We start from the raw sequence: 20,296 nt of genomic DNA on the forward strand, positions 1-20,296 counted from the left end.
AGCTGGAAGAATGTATGACAGCTCATCTCACTGAAAATGTCACAATGAATCCACTTACAAAGCTGAACTATAAAATGACCTAGATACACCTGAGAGGTTAGGGTACAGCCCAGTGACGACTGGGGCAGCTCTCTCTCTCTCTCTCTCTCTCTGTGTGTGTGTGTGTGTGTGTGTGTGTGTGTGTCCTTTCTTTTCTTCTGATAGGGTTTTTTTATTAAATGATATTTATGTTGTTATGAATTTTTACATATTTAAACTGGTCCTGGCATATAGGAGTTGTTAACTGAGTCATTCATCTAAGCTTTTCTTTCTTTCTTTCTTTCTTTCTTTCTTTCTTTCTTTCTTTCTTTCTTTCTTTCTTTCTTTCTTTCTTTCTTTCTTTAACTTTTGAGATTTTTCATTTGAAGGTAATCTTAATGCTATTGAATTTACAAATATGCTATTTTTATTACCCAATTCTAATTATCTAAAACACAGATTGCAAACATACAAATATCTATTCTCTCCACATGTCCCATTCATCGTTGTTTTGGAAATGGGGAGAATAGATTCACCTTAACTTGCAAGTCAGTAGGTGTTTCTTTACAGTTAACTTTAGCAAAATTCATACAAAATGGTAATTAACAATAATCTTTACTTGTTAACTCACAAGGAAACACCTTCAAAACTGCATTTTGTTGACGTTTCTGTACTAAAATGTAGAAAAACTGAACTACACAAATATTGAAAAGTTAAAAATTCCTTAATATTTTATTCCTGGTACCACTACCACACTTTACAGGACAATATACCTGATGTAATGAAAAGAAAAAGACAAAGACAAAGCTACAACAGATAGAAGACCTCGGGAATGTACATCTAACTGATGCTACATTGCATTAATCAATAGCCGCACTTTTTGCAAACTGTGGCTATGATGGTCCTGAACAGGAAGGGTTTCCTGTTTAAGCTGCAGTGACTTTCCTGACTCTGGGCCATCGTTCCTTCTGTGGCAGATTTTTACAGTTCCTCTAATGCCTTTGGAACGACTGTCTCAAAGTAACCTGCAGCTTTCCTAACTACTCCCTGCTCTCTCTCCTGCTGAGAACTGTAGCCATTTCTGTTTTATTTTAAAACCTTCTGCTACCATATCCACCACTTCCACCTCCAGATCCACAGCCACCACCATAGGGACTGCCTGAGCTTCTTCCACCAAAACTGCCCTCCTTCATGGGTCCATATTTTGATTGTTGTTGTCCATTATAATTTCCAAGGTCGTTATAGTTCCCACCACCACAATAGTTACCTCCACCAAAATTTCCTCCTTCATTATAACCATTGTATCCTCCTCCACCACCATATCCACCACCTTGGTTTCCATATCCCGGTCCACCACCTCCATAACCTCCTCTACTGCTGTATCCAGGACCATCACCACAGTTGCCACCATCACCTCCAAATCCATTATATCCACCATCACCACCTTCATAACTACCTAACTGCCACTGCCTCCACCACCATAGCATTCTCTTCCACCAAAGTTTCCTCCACCACCTCCAAAGTTTCCTCCACGACCCATGAAGTTGCCACACCCACCTCTGTGATCCAGAAGACTGCATCTCTTGTTTAGAAAGGGCCTTTTTCACTTCACAATTTTGCCTACTAATAGTGTGGTATTTCTGAACAACAATCTTATCAACTGTGTCACGATCATCAAAAGTTACAAAAGCTTCAGAGTGTCTGGCTTTATGTGGAGGTCCTTGATCCATTTGGATTTGAGCTTAGTACAAGAAGACAAGGATGGATCAATTCACATTCTTCTGCATGCTGACCTCCAGTTGAAACAGCACCATTTGTTGAAGCTAATAGAAAAGAAACTGGGAAAGACCCTTGAGGACATCAATACAGAGAGAAAGTTTCTGAACAGAACACCAATAGCGTATGCTCTAAGATCAAGAATTGACAAATGGGACCTCATAAAATTACAAAGTTTCTGTACGGCAAAGGATACCATCAAAAGGACAAATCGGCAACCAACAAATTGAGAAAAGATCTTCACCAATCCTACATCAGATAGAGGGCTAATATCCAATATATATAAAGAACTCAAGAAGTTAGACTCCAGAAAACCAAACAACCCTATTAAAAATGGGGTACAGAGTTAAACAAAGAATTCTCACCTGAAGAACTTTGGATGGTGGAGAAGCATCTTAAAAAAATGCTCAACTTCATTAGTCATTAGGGAAATGCAAATCAAAACAACCCTAAGATTTCACCTTACACCAGTCAGAATGGCTAAGATTAAAAATTCAGGAGACAGCAGGTGTTGGAGAGGATGTGGAGAAAGAGGAACACTCCTTCACTGCTGGTGGGGTTGCAAATTGGTACAGTCTGGAAATCAGTCTGGCGGTTCCTCCGAAAACTGGGCACCTCACTTCCAGAAGAGCCTGCTATACCACTCCTGGGCATATACCCAGGGGATTCCCCACCATGTAATAAGGATACATTCTCTACTATGTTCATAGCAGCCCTATTTATAATTGCCAGATGCTGGAAAGAACCCAGGTATCCCTCAACAGAAGAGTGGATGCAAAAAATGTGGTATATCTACACAATGGAGTACTATTCAGCCATTAGAAACAATTAATTCATGAAATTCTTAAGCAAATGGATGGAGCTAGAGAACATCATACTAAGTGAGGTAACCCAGACTCAAAAGGTGAATCATGGTATGCACTCACTAATAAGTGGATATTAACCTAGAAAACTGGAATACCCAAAACATAATCCACACATCAAATGAGGTACAAGAAGAAAGGAGGAGTGGCCCCTTGTTCTGGAAAGACTCAGTGAAGCAGTATTCAGCAAAACCAGAACGGTGAAGTGGGAAGGGGTTTGTGGGAGGACAGGGTGAGAGAAGGGGGCTTATGGGACTTTCGGGGAGTGGGAGGCTAGAAAAGGGGAAATCATTTGAAATGTAAATAAAAATATATCGAATAAAAAAAAAGTTACAAAAGCAAATCCTCTCTTTTTCCCACACTGCCTGTCTTCCAAAACTTCTATGGTTTCAATCTTGCCATACTTTTCAAAGTAGTCTCTCAGATTATATTCTTCTGTATCCTCTTTAATACCACCAACAGAAATTTTCTTCACCGTTAAATGGGCACCAGGCTTTACAGAACCCTCTCTAGAAACTGCTCTCTTTGGTTCCACCACACGCCTATCAACCTTGTGTGGCCAACCACACATTGTAGTATCCACCTCTTCAACACAAGAGTAGGCCACAAAACCAGAGCCTTGGGAATGCTTTGTTTGAGGATCTCTCATTACCACACAGCCTGTAAGTGTTCCCCATTCCTTAAAATGTTCTCTCAAGCTATCATCTGTGATTTCCAAGCTCAGACCACCAATAAATAGCTTCCTCAGCTGCTCTGGTTTCTTTGGATCACGCCCCCACCCACCCCCCACCCCAGTGGCGGTGATGATGGCCAGAGTCAGGCTGGGGTCGACCCGGCAGCAGTTTTACCTCCATTTTGAGACCAGACTCTCCTCTTAGAACTCAAGTTCAATATGGGGCTGAGAGCCTAAGCCTGTCTTTCAATCCGTGGAGAGCATAAGATAAACCTTGGTAATGTGAGGATCCTCTAGCTAAGAAGTATGTCTCCATATGCTATGCTAGGTAAACAGACTGTAAACAGGTAAGTTCTGAAAAGGAAGATGTTGGCCACATATCCTTTATTAGGTGGTAAAATTCAGAAGTGTTCCAGACTTCGTACCATTTTTCAGATTATGGAATGTTTGCATATGTGTCATAGAATATGCTTGGAATGAAACCCAAGTTTAAAGCACTATTTGTTCAGTACACATCTCTTAATATCTCGGAGGTAACTTATACAATGATTTTGTGCATGGATTTCATGCCCAAGGCTTCTGTACTTGTATTATTGTGTCAACTGCTGACAGGTCTGGATTTTTTAGTGCATTTAGAAATTCACATGTTCAGGTTGGGGATGTTCAGCCTGAATCATGCCCTTCTCTTCTGGGCTAATATTGCCCAGGCCCCGTGGCTGATCTGGGATCTGTACCTTAGAGCAGACTCTTATTCCATTCTCTATGTACCATGAGTTGCTTTGTTCAGTGCTGTGACAGATACGTGACAAAAGCAGCTACGGACGCTTTTATTATGCTCACACTTTGAGGGTCCAGTTCGTGATGCTGAGGACATTATACTCAATTGAAGAAGCTTGCAATTATCTGTAGTGTGGGCTGATAGGTTGTAAACACAGATAAGTATGCTATGGAAGTTCAGGTAAGAGGAGATTATGTCAACGTCAAGGGCAATTTCTATGTTGGGTGTTATAGAGCACACTCCTCTGAGAAAGCTCAGCCTGTCCCACAAAGTCTTTCATCCAATTGGTCCACCATATTTGGATAAACAAATTGGTTTGCTTAAGTTTAAATGTTAGCCTTTCATCAAAGTGGATTGTTAAGCATCCAAGGGAAAAATAGCTTCACAGAAACTAGTCTGGCTAAGGAAAAACACACCAGAGACAAGCTGACACTTAAAATGAACTGTTGCAGGTTATATTTAATCATTCCATTACACCGATGCTTTATAAGGTGCTGAAATCTCTAGATTTGACATGCTTAGTGTCAAAACTTGGCTCCTATTTTCATTTCCTTGTTTTTTCTTGTCATTATCTAAGGTATTTTGGTTGCCATAGTTATTTGTTTCATAGCTTTCTTTCCCACTAGCTCTTAGATGGCCTTAGCATCTGGCAGAATACTTGACTCACAGGTGATGCTCAATGTCTATTTATGGACACTAAATGCATCTTTATGAAAATAAAGATTAACGCAAGCTCACATAGTCTGCCCCCTCAGCACGCCCACTGCATGCCAGAGAATTACTAAGCACCGAACAAGTCAAACAACTAAAAAGAAAGCACCCTTTGCTGAGTGTGCACTGCAAAGCTAGCAGGACGCTTGGTTACCCTGTTACTCTCATGATGTTCCTCCTTCACGGGCAAGGGTATTGAGTTGTTGAATTTTATGTAAGAAACTGCTCCCCAAATGTGCAGAGCTATGAAGAGGCAGTGCTGGGATTTAGATGGAGACATTGCTCTTACCAAGCCTGTGCCATGCTGTGTGCCTTCTGAAGATAGAGATTCTATAGTAATCTCAATGGGGTACTAAGTACATCGGCGTGGAATTCCTCATCTGTGCTTCTGATACCACTCACTGCTAACTTCCACATAAGATTTTTTTATGAGCTATATATAAGCTTTATATGTTTTGTTACTGTCCCACTAAGAGTTATAAAGCATCAGGCAATACTTTGTTCTGAAGGCACGCTTCCCTGACATACAATCTACAAAGTAGACTGTCTCCCTCTCCTGTGTTCTGTGCTGGCTCATGGCAAGGAAGGGAAATTTGTAGGTCACCTGATACTTGATCAAGCCATCTGGAGTGTACAAGGAGCAGGCGCTGCTAACTTCATAGGTCTTTTTATGTCATTCCCTCAGACATTCTAGTGACTCCAGTAGTCTTAGCCCTCCAAGTCCCGTGTCACAGTCTATGCTGGATTGATTTTCTAACACTGGTCTACAAAGAGTTTCAGGTATAGACAAAACGGGAGGTCTAGACATATCAAGGAAAATAAGAGTTCCAGAAGGGTCTTCTAGGATAAGTTACTTTAGAATTGTCCCACTCATGGACAAGAGATTGACAAGTAATAGAATCAGAAGGGACAAATTAAAAACAGCACAATAAAAATTTCACATAGTTTGTCCTTATAAGAACTCTGTGATTGGCACACTGGCTATGTATGTGCTTTCCTAGTTCTGCGATGAGGGGGAAGACATCTCTCTAGGTGATATTTTAACCTCTTTTTAAGATGTTTAATGTCCCAAATCTATTATAACATCTAAGTAGCACATACCACCTTTGGGTCTTCCTCTGTATTGTCTATAGATTTTCAGTACATTCTATTCACTTTGGTCATGCTGTGGTTATCTCAGTACAAACCTAAGGGTAACTATATATATGCAAAGGCTTGAAAAAGTCTTACACTTTTCAGTATTTTTCTAAGATTTGAAGTTGGAAGCTTATTTTCTGTTTACAGTGTATATCAAACTAGCTGGATAAAGTATGCTGTAGAGGATCCTGTTTTCAGATGGTCTAGATAAAAAATGTGAGTACTCTGTGGGTGCAGAGATCAGGGACTGTCTCAGAGACTTGGCATGGGGGAAGTGAGTGAAGGTCCCTTTGCCTCTCCTAGTTGCAGTCACATCCCAGTCTGGATTAACACCATATCCCATGCAAAGTAAGATACTCAAGACAGCCTGCAACACTGAACACATGGGCAAAACCCATATGACTGTCTCAGGTTATGCTTGGTAAAAGGGAAGGTTGCAAACAATACTTTGAAGGCTCACAGGAGAAACAAAGGAAGTGGTGGTTTAATGTTTAATCTGTAAGGCTTCCATTTTCACAATATATTATGTAAAAAAGTTATTGGATTGTGGATAATAAAACCCTCTTATTCCATATAAGAAAGAAATGAAGTCATAGTTTTCTGTACCTAGTCAATGTTAAAACAGGGAAGGTGAATGAGATTCCTTATGTTCTCTTGGTCAACAGATGGAAGGTCAAAGGAGGAGACGCTGGATCAAGGATCACTCAGATGTTCCAGTGAGAGCCTAGATCCCTACAAAGAGGTGAGGAAGATGCTCCTGCATACACTGAGGAGTCTGAGAGGCAATCTCAGAGAGGCGTCATTCTACTTACAGGCTTCTCATCAGCATCGGTCAGTCAGGAAAACATTCTAAACGTTTTGATGATCTGCTTTTAAATGACGAGTTCAAATGACAGCCCTACATGTCCATTGGCATTGCTTCCCAGCACACCTTACTACAATGTGTGGTTTGATTTGTGATTCTCTGAGACTTTGTTCCTGTCTTTCCACACACATCTGACCAGGCAGGAGTTGTATCAATCACCAGTGTTGTCCCAGCCTTTGCAAAATTTAGTTGCACTTCATCTGGTTTGTGTTGGCCGCTTCTAGCAGAGTTGGAAATATCTACAACAGAAGCTTACCTGGGGTAAACTTACTTGGGTGTAATAAACTACTTGGAAATGCTTGGACAGCACGGTATTAAGACTTGACTATTCTAGGATCTGTGAGGTTGCGAAGTATACATTTAAATTGAGCACTCAATTTCTGTGACTTCAGGGACACCTGCTCTGCTTTGCATGTCTGTCATCTCTATAGATTAATAGTGTTATAACGTGTCAGGCTTTGGTCCATGAATGTTGCTTCTATTTAGTCTCCTTATCAATCTCAAACAAAAACACCTGAGTCCCATATGTGTCATTCTAGTGTGTGTGTGTGTGTACGATGTATGATAATTCAAAAATTTCATCAGGTAAGACAGATTTTTTTCTCAATAATGTCTTTTGTAATTACAGTGGATGAGCTGAATTTATCATTGACTTCAAAAGTCAAAGGCATAGCTTAGTTGGAGTGGGCAGGTGGCATTCTCTAATCAGGAGTGTGGCAATTCCATAATGGGGTCTAATTTATTCCTGTGAGCCACTTAGAGCTGAACATGCTGGGTCCATTAAGGGTTTGTCTATTTTGAGCCTTCTCGTGTCAGTGACCTGAATTAACAAGTACATCCAGAGCCTCCTAAGAGTCTAGTAGTGGGTTGAATTGTGTCCTCTAAGAGTATATTCAAATCCTGCCCTCCAGTACCTGCACATGTGATCTAATGCAGAACAGACATACAGGATTTGGGGGTAGGTCCTTAATCTAATGACTGGTGTTCTTTTAAGGGAACAAGAAAGGAATTCAGACCCAGACACAAACACAGGGAAAAAGCTCTGGAGTGATGTGCTTATCAGCAAAGGAAGGTGTGGTAGCTTGGATAGGAATGACCCCAAAGACTCATGTGTTTGAATGCTTTATCCAAAAAGGTGGCAGTATTATACAGTGTGGCCTTGTTGGAGGAAGTACATCACTAGTAGATGAGCTTGGAGGTCTGAGGAGCTCAAACCCAGACTCAGTGGCTCAGCCCACATTTACAAGCAGAACTGCTACCTGTGGATCCAGATGTAGACTCTCAGTTCCTTCTCCAGTACCATGCCTGAACCTGTAAACTGGTCCCAACCAAATGTTTTTCTGTATGAGAGTTGATATGGTCATAGTATCTTTCCTCAGCCATAGAAACCCAAACTAAGACAGAAAGCTATGAATGGCCATCAATTACCAGAAGTTACAAGATGTGGAGATTTTTTTTTCTCCTATAGCTTTAAGAAGAAAGATATTACAATCCCTTGATTTTAAATCTCTGGCTACCTAAACTGAGAGGCTATACATTTCTGTCATTTAAAACCAAAGAAGTTTATGATAATTTGTGAATACACATGAGTGCATATCTTGTTATGTGTATATGGTCTGTATACCTATAAACTTGGAGGTTTGAGGTATATCATTTATGTCTTTCTTCAATTACTCTCTGGTTTTATTTTTTGAGATACGGTCTCTCACTGAACCCAAAGCTCACCAATTTGTCTAACCAATGAAATTCAAGGGATTTGCCTATTATAGACATGCATAGCCATATGTAGATTTTTACATAGATTCTAGAGATTTAGACACAAGTCCCTGGGCTTGCATGGCAGACACTTTACTGACTGAGCCAAGATAATCTTGAAAGGAAGCAACAAGATAACCCATGTTCTAAGCTGACAGATTCCAGGAGGGAAACTTTGCCTCTTCAATGATTTATAACAGTGATGTATATCTTTATGAGCTAGGATAGAAAGCAGCTGTTCTCAACCTGAAGGTATACAACCGCTGTAGGGGTCAAACAACCCTTTCACAGTGGTCACTTAAGACCATCTGCATATTATATATTTATACCATGATTCTAAACAAAAGCAAAATTACAGTCATGGGGTAGAAACAATATTTTTTGGTTGGGGGTCACTACATGAGGAACTATATTAAGGGGTTGCCGCATTAGGAAGGTAGAGAACCACTGGTAAAAGGACTGTGAGGTGAAAGGGGACATTAAAAATTGCCACTGTGTATGACATTTGTTTTACATTTTTTTTTTTGCGAGATGCACATTGTTATGTCCAAAGCTCACATTGCAATTTTATTTTCGTAGCATATCATACCAATTCAGGTGAGTCAAAATCCTTCAGACTCTCAAGATGGCAATCCTGATTCTTTAAGATGTCATTTACATGTTTAAACCATGAGAGAGGAACTGAGGGTCACCGGGCCCATGTGTGAGCTTACTGCAAGGCTTTTATGCACAAGTGCCAGCATATGGCAAGGCTCGTAGGAACAAAACCCAAGCTTGCATGGTTTCCACCTGTCTAGAGTGAGGAGACATAAACACATTCATGAGAAACAGAATGTGTCATAGATATGGCTCTTTGCTGAACCCTCTACCAATAAAACTTATGATCCTCTCCTAATCTAAGTGTCTTAACTTTTGTATGAAAGAGTTAGGCGTGTTGGCACAAACTGAAATCCCAGCACTTGGGAGGTAGAGGGAAAGAGGGTCACTGGTTATACAGTGTGTCTGAGGCTACCCTAGGCCACAGGAGACTCCTGTCTGTTAAACAACATAATTTACATGTAAATTTGTCTAAGGTGACTGATTAGATAACTGGGAAGGAATTAATGTCATTAAAAACATGGCCAGAGTCATGTTGGCAAAGATACCAACTTTGCAGTCAGAACTCTTGTAGAGACATAGCCAGGCCACTTCTAGGGTGTTGGTTTGTGAGTGAGTCACTTGATTTTGCTGGTCTCAGTAATTCCATCTGGAACTTGAGGACCTGATAGTTTGTGTATGAGGGATGTCAGTTCTAAAGAACCTCACAGAGCAGGTTCTGATTAAATGGCAGGGGACACTACAGAGAAAAGTTTCCAGGGCCTGCTCTGAGGCCAGTGCATATGCTGTTCTCAGGTTCATTGTATCAGTTGTCCCGTGGATGTGGAAGGATGTATTATGTAAAGGAAGAAATCTGTGATTGGGTTACATCTTTGGTTCTGATGGTTTATGCTGTTTTGGACCTCTGGGGTGGCATCGGGCTAAATAATCAGCATACCATGCAGTCATTGTGCTTAGGAGTGTTAGATGTTCAAGTGTCTGGAATTAACATCTTCCATTTTTTCATGAGTCAAGTTACACCTTTGTCGAAGGTAGGAAGTAGTCTTACCTTTTTATTTTAATGATGAACTCATAACAGACAAGCATTTGATGGACCTCTGGAGTGGAGTGAGTGCCAGCTGAGGTGAGGACTGTTGCGGGCTCCTTCTCTTGCGTCTTTATCTGTAATTGTTGACTCCATTAAGGCTGGTATGATTTATTCTTGTCTCTCATCACAAAAGGCTGTGGTGGGAGGTGTAGAGTAATTATAAAAAAAGGGATGGTGTTCTTTACTAAGGCTACCAGGGGTACAGGTCTGGGTATTGTTTGAAACACATTTCTATTTCAAAGCTCATTAGAACTATAGAGTCATACCATTGAACATCACAGACAGAAAGAGAAGCAAGGTGAAAGATACATTGCATATCCAGAAAACCTGTATCTAACCAAGCGCTGTCTGTAGGATACCTAAACCACTGCCAGGCAAAGTAGAATTTTGAGGGAGAAGAGTTTGCCTTTTCACTTTGAAGAATCATTTTGTTTATGTGTGTGTGTGTGTGTGTACATGCATGCATGCATATGTGTGTCATATATGTCATTTGTGCATGGGGTATGTATGTGTGTATATATATATATATGTGTTGTATGTGGTATATGAGTGTGTGTAGTATATGTGGTATGTTGGTATGTGGTATATGTGTATGTGTGTGGTGTGTGTGGCATGTGGTATGTGCATGGTATATGTAGTATGTAGGTATGTGGTATATGTATATATGTGTGTGGTATATATGTGTGTGTGCGCGCGTGTGTGTGTGTGTGTGTGTGTGTGTGTGTGTGTGTGGCATATATATTCTGTAGTCATATACTCTGAGGCAATGTCTACCTTTGTCGCTGACATGTGCTTCTTATATAGAGCAGAATGATGGATTCTGTTTACACATCCATTAGCCTGTGTCTTTTTTTCTGGGGACTTAAGTCTTGAGTCCAGTGATGCTTAGAGATATTAATAAGCAATGATTATTAATTCCTGTTAATTTGACATTGGTGATGGTAGTGTGTGTGTGTGTGTGTGTATGCATGTGTTTTTCTTCTATTGGTTTTAATTGTGTTTAATTGTTTATTTCTTGTGTTTTCTTACATGTTGGATTTGAATTTTCTATCTAGTTTTCTCTGTAGGGCTGCATTAGTGGAAAGATATTGTTTAAATTTATTTTTGTCATGAATTTATTGGTCCCCATCTGTGGTGATTGAAAGGTTTTGCTGGGTATAGTAGTTTGGGCTTATATCTGTGGTCTCTTAGGGTCTGAAAGACATCTGTCCAGGATCTTCTAGTTTTTCAGAGTCTCTGTTGAGAAGTCAAGTATAATTCTGATAGGTTTGCCTTTATATGTTACTTAGTTTTTTCCTTGCTTTTAATATTCTTTCATTGTTCTGTCCATTTAGTGGTTTTTATTATTATGTGGCAAGAGAATTTTCTTTTCTGGTCCAATCAGTTTGGTGTTCCTTGTACATTTATAAGCATCACATCGATGTTAGGAAATATTTCTTCAGTAATTTTGTTGAAGATGTTTTCTGCGTCTTTCGGCTGTGAGTATTCTCCTTTGTCTATTCCTATAATTCTTAGGTTTGGCCATTTCATAGTGTCTGAAAACACATTTCATAGTGTTTTGTGTCATACATATTTTTGACTTTGCATCTTCTTTGACTGCTGTATTAATTTCTTCTATCATGTCTGCTGTGCCTGAGATGCTCTCTTCCATCTCTTATATTCTGTTGGTGATGCTTTTGTTTGTAGTTCCTATTCTCTTTCCTAGGTTTTCCATCTCCAGGATTGCTTCAACTTGTGTTTTCCTTATTGCTTCTATTTCCATTTTGAGGTCTTGGACAGTTTTATTAATATCCTTCACCTACTTGATTGTATTTTCCTGTATTTCTTTATATTTATTTGTTTCTTCTTTTAATGTTTCTACCTGTTTAAATGTATTATCCTATATTTCTTTAAGGGATTTACTCATTTCCTCTTTAAAGGCCTCTAACATCTGTATAAGATTGGATTTAAGATCATCTTCTTGTGTTTCGGTTTCCTTCAGATATCCAGGGCTTGCAGTAGGAGTATAGTTGGGCTCTAGTGGTGCCATATTGCCCTGGCTCTTGTTGAGTTTGTTCTTACACTGTCTTTTAGGCATCTGATTTCCCCTGGTGTTGGCTGGATGATTCTGATGGCAGCAGGACTTCTTGGGAATGGAGGGGGGGGAGTTGTGGGCCAGAAAATGAAGGTTAGGAGACCTGACTCAGCTGGCTATGACTCTGGTGGACCTCATTGGCAAGGGATTGATGAGGGAATGTTCCAACCTGGTAGTTCTTGGATCCCCTAAGGGCTTTGCTCCAAGCTGTGTTCCAGGTAAACCAGACTGGGAGAGGATTGGTGGGGTGGCTTTCTAAGCTGGATGTTTTTAGGGCCCCTCAGTCTTCCATAAAGAAACTGATGGTTAATATTTCTGTATTAATTTTCCCCAATGCAGTTGAGGTGTCATTATGCAGAGGGTTATGATGTGGTCTGATACTTCATGGGTATTATTTAAGCTGGCATAAAGTAAAACCCTTTAATAAAGCAATAATGTACATTAATCATGCATCTACTGACACAATTCTAAGCAATGTGTGTAATTCAACCAGAGGACCATTTGAATGCAGAATCTTATGGTCTCCATCTTGCAGACCAGCAATCAAAGGCATGGACAGGTTGAGTAACCTGAGAATGGTTTTAGAGCTAATATGTTGTTGAACCAGATGTAAACCCAGGAAATTTCACCCACCCTAATACATTGCTAACATTATACGCTACATGCTAATAATAGCACATAGTATTTTAATAACAGCTTATTCACAGAAAGCCTCTCCTTTCTATCATCTAGCACTTTATATTTTAAAGGAATTGATGTGCAAGGCTAATCGATGGTCAATAAAGTGTTATTGCTACCTTTTACATTGTCCTGCAATGGAATATAGACCAAGGCAATCTGAGAGAAGTGATCACAACAGTTCAGACTGTATTCGATGATAAGTGCTTGGGTTCTTCAGAGAAATAGAACAAGATACATAGGCACATGCATATACATGCCTAGACACATGCACATAAACTCATGAAGACTATACTGAGAACTGGCTCGCAAAGTCATGAACACAGAGGTATCTGTAGGTTGCACCAATGGGGCTGATATCAATTCTGATTCTCTTTCAAAAGCTTGAGAACCAGTGGGGTCGGGAGGGGCAGTGGTATGCATCTTGAGGTTCAAAGTACATGCAGGAGTTCTCAGGGTTAACAGCACTGTGGATGTCTTAGCTCTAATAGAGAATGAAATTGGTCTCTCTTCCTTTATGTTGTGCTTACACCCACAGTAGATTAGATGGTATCAGCCTACCCTACTGAGCTCAGAGACTTCCTGCTTGGCTCCAATTCTGAAGTGAAGCTTTTCTGCAAACACCTTCACAGACCTTCCTAGATAATTCTTCCTCCTGCCTGGGCAGCCCATAACCCAGTCACCATGCCAAGTAAAACTAACTACCACAGACCAAGGAAAACAAAACTTAAGACATGCTTAGAAAAGGTCAAAGATCAGTGGCATTTCTAACAGCTAAGCTGTTGAAAAAAATGGTCAGGAAAAAAATTATTTCTTAAAAGTTTTTAAAAAATCATAGTATTTAGTTGTGTAGCTTTATGGAGAAGAATGTGGTATTTCCCCGAATATGTGAACTATGTATATGATTAAATCAATTATCTGGGTTTTCTCCTGCTTACTAACCTTTATGATGATGCATTTGGAATTTATTCTTAGGATGTCCAATGAACTATTATTAATTATAGTTGCTTTGCTGTATGATATATTGTGTTACCCTAGCCCTTGGCTTCTCAGAACGGCCCATGCGGGTAGAGGGTAAGGTGTAAAATCAACAACACAGACTCTGGGAGTCAGGTGAGTATTGGAAGCAGATGTAATAGTGGAGAGTGCTTTTCTACCCTCTGCCCATGACCCCTTGATCTCGTTCCAGTCACTTATTCTAACCTTCTTCATTTGTCCCAAGTAGATTTTCCCATTCTTAGGCTGGGTAGCTTTTTACTGTGTATATTGTGGCACACTCTTTATCCATTTGACCACAGATGGACATGTTGGCTATTTTCATGTTTTGGTAATTGGGAATGGGGCTACAGTGAATAGGGGAGTCCAGATAGCCCTATGGGACATTGGCCTTTTACCATTTCAGTATGGACACAGGTAGGACACTGTGTCATATAAGTTTCATTTTCAGTTCTCTCTCCCTCTCTCTGTTTCTGTCTCTGTCTCTATGTCTCTGTCTCTCCCTCTGTCTCTGTATCTCTGTCTCTGTCTCTCTGACTCTGTAGGTCTCTGTCTCTGTGTCTGTCTCTCTGTCTCTGTGTCTGTCTCTCTCTCTCTCTCTCTCTCTCTCTCTCTCACTCGCTCACTTGCTCCCTCTCTCCCTTTCTTTCCCAGCACATCCTCATCTTTGGTGTAGCTAAACCCTTTTCAGCATTTGTTGCTTTTCATCCCTATAAATGGAAGCATCCCAGAAGGGAGACAGCTTGTCCTGGGTTAATTTGCATTGCCCACACGATTAGAGAGATACCCAGTATTTCATATGTGTATGTGTATGCATATGCGTATACATATACATACAAAGTCTTCCTTTGATAAATGTCTTTTGAGATTCCCTTACTTATTTTTAGACTGGATAACTTGCTTCCACAGTGTTAAGGTATTCACTGATTTTGGACATTTTGAATATTTAACCCTTTGTCAAGTGCATCATTTACACACAGGTTCTGTGATTCTGTGAGTTGCATCTTCCTTTCATTATTTTGTTTTTAGGTACAGGTTTTTAAGTTGGGTACAATCTTCATCAGCTTTGCCTTTGGTGTTTATACTTTTAAAGTCACATGGAGAAAAATCAGTGTAAGACCAGTGAAACAGAAGAAAGAAAGGTGCTTTCTTCTAGAATTTATTTTTTATTGATTAATTTAATTTTAATTAAGTTAATTTACTTTGCAAGCAGCTTCCCCTCCCTCCTCTCTTCCCAGTCCTTCCCTTTCTCCTCCCTGCCCCGTCCACTCCTCTTCCCTTTCTCCTTAGAAAAGGGGAGGCCTCTTAAAAATATCAACCAGCCTTGGTCTGTCCAGTTGTAGCAAGACTAGGTGCATTCCCCATTGAGGCTAAGATCAACAACACAAGTCAGCTCATGTCGGCGAGGATGTTGAACAATGGGAACACTTCTCCATTGCTGGTGGGAGTGCCACTTTAAATATCAATTTTGTGGTTTCTCAGAAAGTTGGCAGTGTACCTACCTCAATACCCAGCTACACCACTCCTGGACATATACCCAAAAGATGCCCCACATTGCCACGGGGGTGGGGGAACACATGTTCTACTATGTTCTCAGTGGTCTTATTCATTATGCAGAAACTGGAAACAGCCTAGATGTCCCTCAACTGAAGACTTGATAAAGAAAATGTGGTATATTTGTAACATGGACTACCCAGCTATTAAAAACAAAGACATGATGAAATTTGCAGGCAAATCGTTGGAACTAGAAAAGATCATCCTGAGTGAGGTAACACGAACCCAGAAAGACAAACATGGTATGTACTCACTTATAAGTAGATATTAGCCATAAAGCACAGAATAACCATGTGATAATCCACACACCCGAAGAAGCTAAGTAACAAGAGGGACCCAGGTGGGACACTTGAGTCTCCTGGACTTTTTAGTTTCATTTCTTTCATCAAGTCTTGATTCATTTGGGGTTGATTTTCAGATACAGTATCTGGTAAGGATAGAATTTTGTGCTTCTGCATGTGGTTATCCCATTTCTCAAGACACTGACTGAAGAGATATCTTTCCCCTCTGTGTTGCCTGGTACCTTTGCCATTTTATGGGCCATGAATGCAGGGTTACTTCCTGTTTCATAGCCCATTCCCTTGGACAATGCATTTGTTTTATCAGACCGTGTCAGGATTATGATCCTTCTATAATAGGTCTTGAAATCAGAATCGTGGTGTCTATATTGGTTCTTTGTGATCAAAGTTATTTTGGTCATTTAAAATTCTCTACAGTTACATACAAGCACTAGAATTTCCTATGTCTGTGAGAAATGCCATTGAAATTTTGTTTGAGATGGCATGAATATATGAACTTCTTTGTGCAGTATGGATAATTTCACAATAATAGTTATTCCAGTGCACTGACATGATCTAACGTTCCATTGATTTGTGGGGCTTTCAAATTATTAGCACTTTAGAGTGCTTAGGATGCAGAACTTTAAAAAAATTACCCCTCAACTATTTCTATGCCATTATAAATGAAACTATTTTTCCCACTTTATTTATTAGGTGGGCTTTTGTTAGCATGTAGAAAGATCACTGACTTTTATATGTTGGTTTTATATCATGAAATTTCATTAAAATAAGCTATGATTTCTAAGAGGTTTTGCTAGCTTTTATTATTTTCTATACATGAGAAAGTCTTCATCAAATAGAAATACTATTTCTACTGGTCCTTATTTCTCTGTATTGCTTAATTGCTCTGGCAAGGATTACCTGTGGAAATCCTAAGTGGAAAAAAAGAGTAGCAAAAATTACTACTCATTATCTTGTTCCTAATGTTAGCCAGGAGATTGTGGTATATGACCTTTATGGCATTTAAGACATGGAGAGTTTTTTATGGTGAAAGAATTTTGGCTTTTCAAGGATGACTTTTTGGGAGAGTCTATTGAGATGGTTATAAAATTTTATCATATGTTTTTTTGCAAACAGTAAATATTGCTTTTTCTATGTAGACACGTGCTCACATCACAGTAATCAGTCCTGATCGATCACGGTAAAAGATTCTTTTCATGTGTTCTTCAGATGCATTTGTGATATTGTATTGAGGAAATTTGCATAGATATTGTTTTGTAATTTTCTTTCCTTTTAATGCCTTTGGCTTTGTTACCAGTGAATGCCTCCTAAAAGGAAATTGAAATTCCCCCCTCATTTTTCAGAATTTTTGAAGGAGTTTGAGTACTGGGCAGAGGGACGTCCTAGTCTTGCCAGTGTCCCCAACATTTTCTGTGACATGACAGTAATGGAACCTTTGAAAAGGCCCTGGGATGATGGAGAACCTTTAGGATTATCTCCAACCTTTGTTTTCCCACTGTAGAAAGCACGAATCCAGGGCAATTCTATACCAAACTAGGGAGGAGCAGCATCAAGAGCACTGCCTTTTATGAATCCTTGATCATATATGTTCTCACACTGTGGTCTATGTGGGTAACTCAACCTCGCCGCCAATTCCAGCAATATTTATATTGTCTCTATTGCCTATGGATCACTGCTAGCTGGATTTCTGTGAGAATAAGGTGGGGTATACACCTAGAGAATGTTCATTCCTTTATCCTGTTCATACAACTCCTTTATTTATAAGGAAAACACTGATGCAACAAACTTAATTATCCCTACTTTACTTACCTTGCACACATTCTCCCATTGTAGGAAAAAACCCTATTATTCTCAAAATAGATACCACATTAAAATAAAACAAAACAAACCCCACATTCCCTGTCCCTGATGCCTCGGTTCTTAGATCTATCGTTTATGCTGGAAATCCAATCTCATGTGATTTTTTTTTTCTGAAATCTTATCTTAATTATCTTAGTTTCTCTGTCAAACCTCCTTTTCATGCTTTGTTTTCCTTGAAGTTAAAACTTCAATCTGTTACTGTGAGTGTGTCTAGTTTTCTCCAACAACAACCAAGAATTCAATGGCTAATTCTTGGTTATGTACTGAGAACATACTATACTAAAACAAAAACCATTAAGTTATCAAGCTCGTGAATCCAGTAAGAATTTTCTTTGTCAAGTTTAGATATAGTCTCCCACTGGTCTTTCTTTTGTTGTTGCAGTTGTCAGAACTACTTTTCTTAAGTATCAACTTGGGCTGTAATAAGAAAACTCCCATAGGTTAGAGGGCTCCAAAATCAGTTTCGGAGGCTGGATGTTTGAGATCAGGGTGCCAGTGTGAGTGGTTACTGTGAGCGTCTCTTCCTGGTGATGGGCAGAGAGAAGAGACCCAGCCCTCTGGTTTCTCTTCCTACAAAGTCATTAATTCTATCCAAAGGATTCAGCCTCGTGGCTTTATCTAAACCTAATAATCTGGCAAAAGTGCCATCTTCAACAAATGAATTATGCGAGTGCCCAGGTCAGTCTGTAACATTCTCTGTTGAAAATACTAGATTTTCATGCAACTTTTCTACATAGATCTTCAGTCATGAAAAATTCATTTGCCTTGAGTACTGGGAAGTGTACTTATTTTACAAATGTTTTACCTCAAGTGCTTCTTGTGGCTGAGTGCTTCGTTTATTTTAGGCTAAAGCTTTGGACAGGGCAGAGGCCTCGGGCTGAGGAGCTGCTCAGAGATGGGGGCGTGGCCAGGCTCTGAGAGCTTGTCCTCTTTGCTACCAGAGGCAACAAAGTGCTTCTCTGTCTTCCTGGGAGAAGATTTTGACATGCACTTTTGAGGAGAAACAAAGTAAAATAAAACTCCTCATTTTATTGCTAAATATTTATAAACTCCTCGCCAGTCATCTGAAGCCTTATTTGTTTCTTGCTGATTCTGTGCCATTGATCAATTTGGAATACATGAAGTCTTTCCAAACACAGACCATGAACCTCCGTGGCTGTTTAGATGGTGCGCTTTGAGAGCCTAATGCGTCAGACATTCTCCAATGGTGTCACAGACAGGAGTTTGAAATGGAATCAAGAATAAACTCAGATTCAGTGTTGTAAAGTTCCAGCAACATTGATGATTTGTCTTTTAGTTTCTCTAGATAAAAATTCAGATTCCCTCAGTCCTAGAGCCCAAAGAGATAGAATTTACATGTCTGAATGCGTGCAAGAGTGGGTAGTGAAACTACACATGAGCTACTAAACAAAAAAGGAGGTTTTGCAAGTATTATCTTTTTTTTTTATTATTCGATATAATTTATTTACATTTCAAATGATTTCCCCTTTTCCTTTGTCCATGTTTTGACTGCCTGACCAATTCACTGAGAGTGCTGCCATGTGAATTTCATTTACATTATATGACTTCAAGGAAAATTCCCAGAACACTCGAGCCTTTAGACACAGAACATTGAGGTTATGTGCAAAGAAGTCTCCTCCACCAGGCACTCCTACTCCAGAAAGTCTTGCTTTCAGAAGGTCTATATAACATTAATTAATATTAACAAGAATTATTCCTGAATACGGAGAGAGACAGCCTTCACATCTACCTCCCGGTTTGTTGTGGTTTTGCCTTTCCTCTCGAGTGAGTTATTGCGAAGCACAGTGCTCATTAGCAGCACAATAAAAATGTACCGTTAGTAAATAAAAATAACTCTTTGTAGTCCCATCGTGATTTTGATCAGTAGAGCTCATAGCTTTCACAGCTCATTAATTTTTGAAATACCTCGGCAAAATAGTGAGGTGTCAAGAATGACTACTCTCATTTTGTGAACGGAGAAACTGAGGTATTTTCAAGAAACTATGCCAAGGTCACTCAGGGTTTGGTAGAATCAGGGTTATGACACATTAACCAGATAATTAGAGCAAAGATAAGCTGTGCTCAGCAGAACCCAATAGCTTCTGAGATGCTGGCAAGAAGCTGTAACAGGAGCATCGCTTGGAAGTAAATGGTCTTAATTTAGCTCACATTCTGATTTTTTTTTTTTTTTTTGAGGCAGGGTTTCTCAGTGTAGCCCTGACTGTCCTAGAACTCACTCTGTAGACCAGGCTGGCCTCGAACTCAGAAATCTGCCTGCCTCTGCCTCCCAAGTGCTGGGATTAAAGGCTTGTGCCACCACTGCCATATTTGTTCTATTTAATGTTAGAGAACTTTCTTCAATTCCCAGTGAAGACTGTTTAAAAATGAGGGAGGTGATCCCATCTCTAGAGTACTTGCCCTATAAAACATGAGGAACATGAGGAGCATAGATTCTCAATATATACTACAAAACAAACAAACAAACAAACAAACAAAAGGATGGGCCCAACAGTATGATGTGTAACCTCAGTTCCAGGAAGGCAGAGATCGGCAGACCTCTGATGATTATTGATCA

The 20,296-nt window shown here is 39.7% G+C and overlaps 1 protein-coding gene and 1 pseudogene across 1 annotated transcript in view; one reads left to right on the top strand and one right to left on the bottom strand.

The window, feature by feature from the left end:
• LOC127664524 (uncharacterized) overlaps positions 1-20,296 on the top strand; it is a 288,099-nt gene that overhangs the window by 24,309 nt on the left and 243,494 nt on the right. Inside the window, 2 exon segments of the mRNA XM_052156600.1 lie at positions 6,622-6,696; positions 6,699-6,787. Coding sequence (XP_052012560.1) covers positions 6,622-6,696; positions 6,699-6,787 — 164 coding nt within the window.
• LOC127665055 (heterogeneous nuclear ribonucleoprotein A3-like) lies at positions 945-3,511 on the bottom strand (annotated as a pseudogene).

This window comes from Apodemus sylvaticus, chromosome 14 (assembly GCF_947179515.1).
Source record: "Apodemus sylvaticus chromosome 14, mApoSyl1.1, whole genome shotgun sequence".
NCBI classification, from domain to species: Eukaryota; Metazoa; Chordata; class Mammalia; order Rodentia; family Muridae; genus Apodemus; species Apodemus sylvaticus.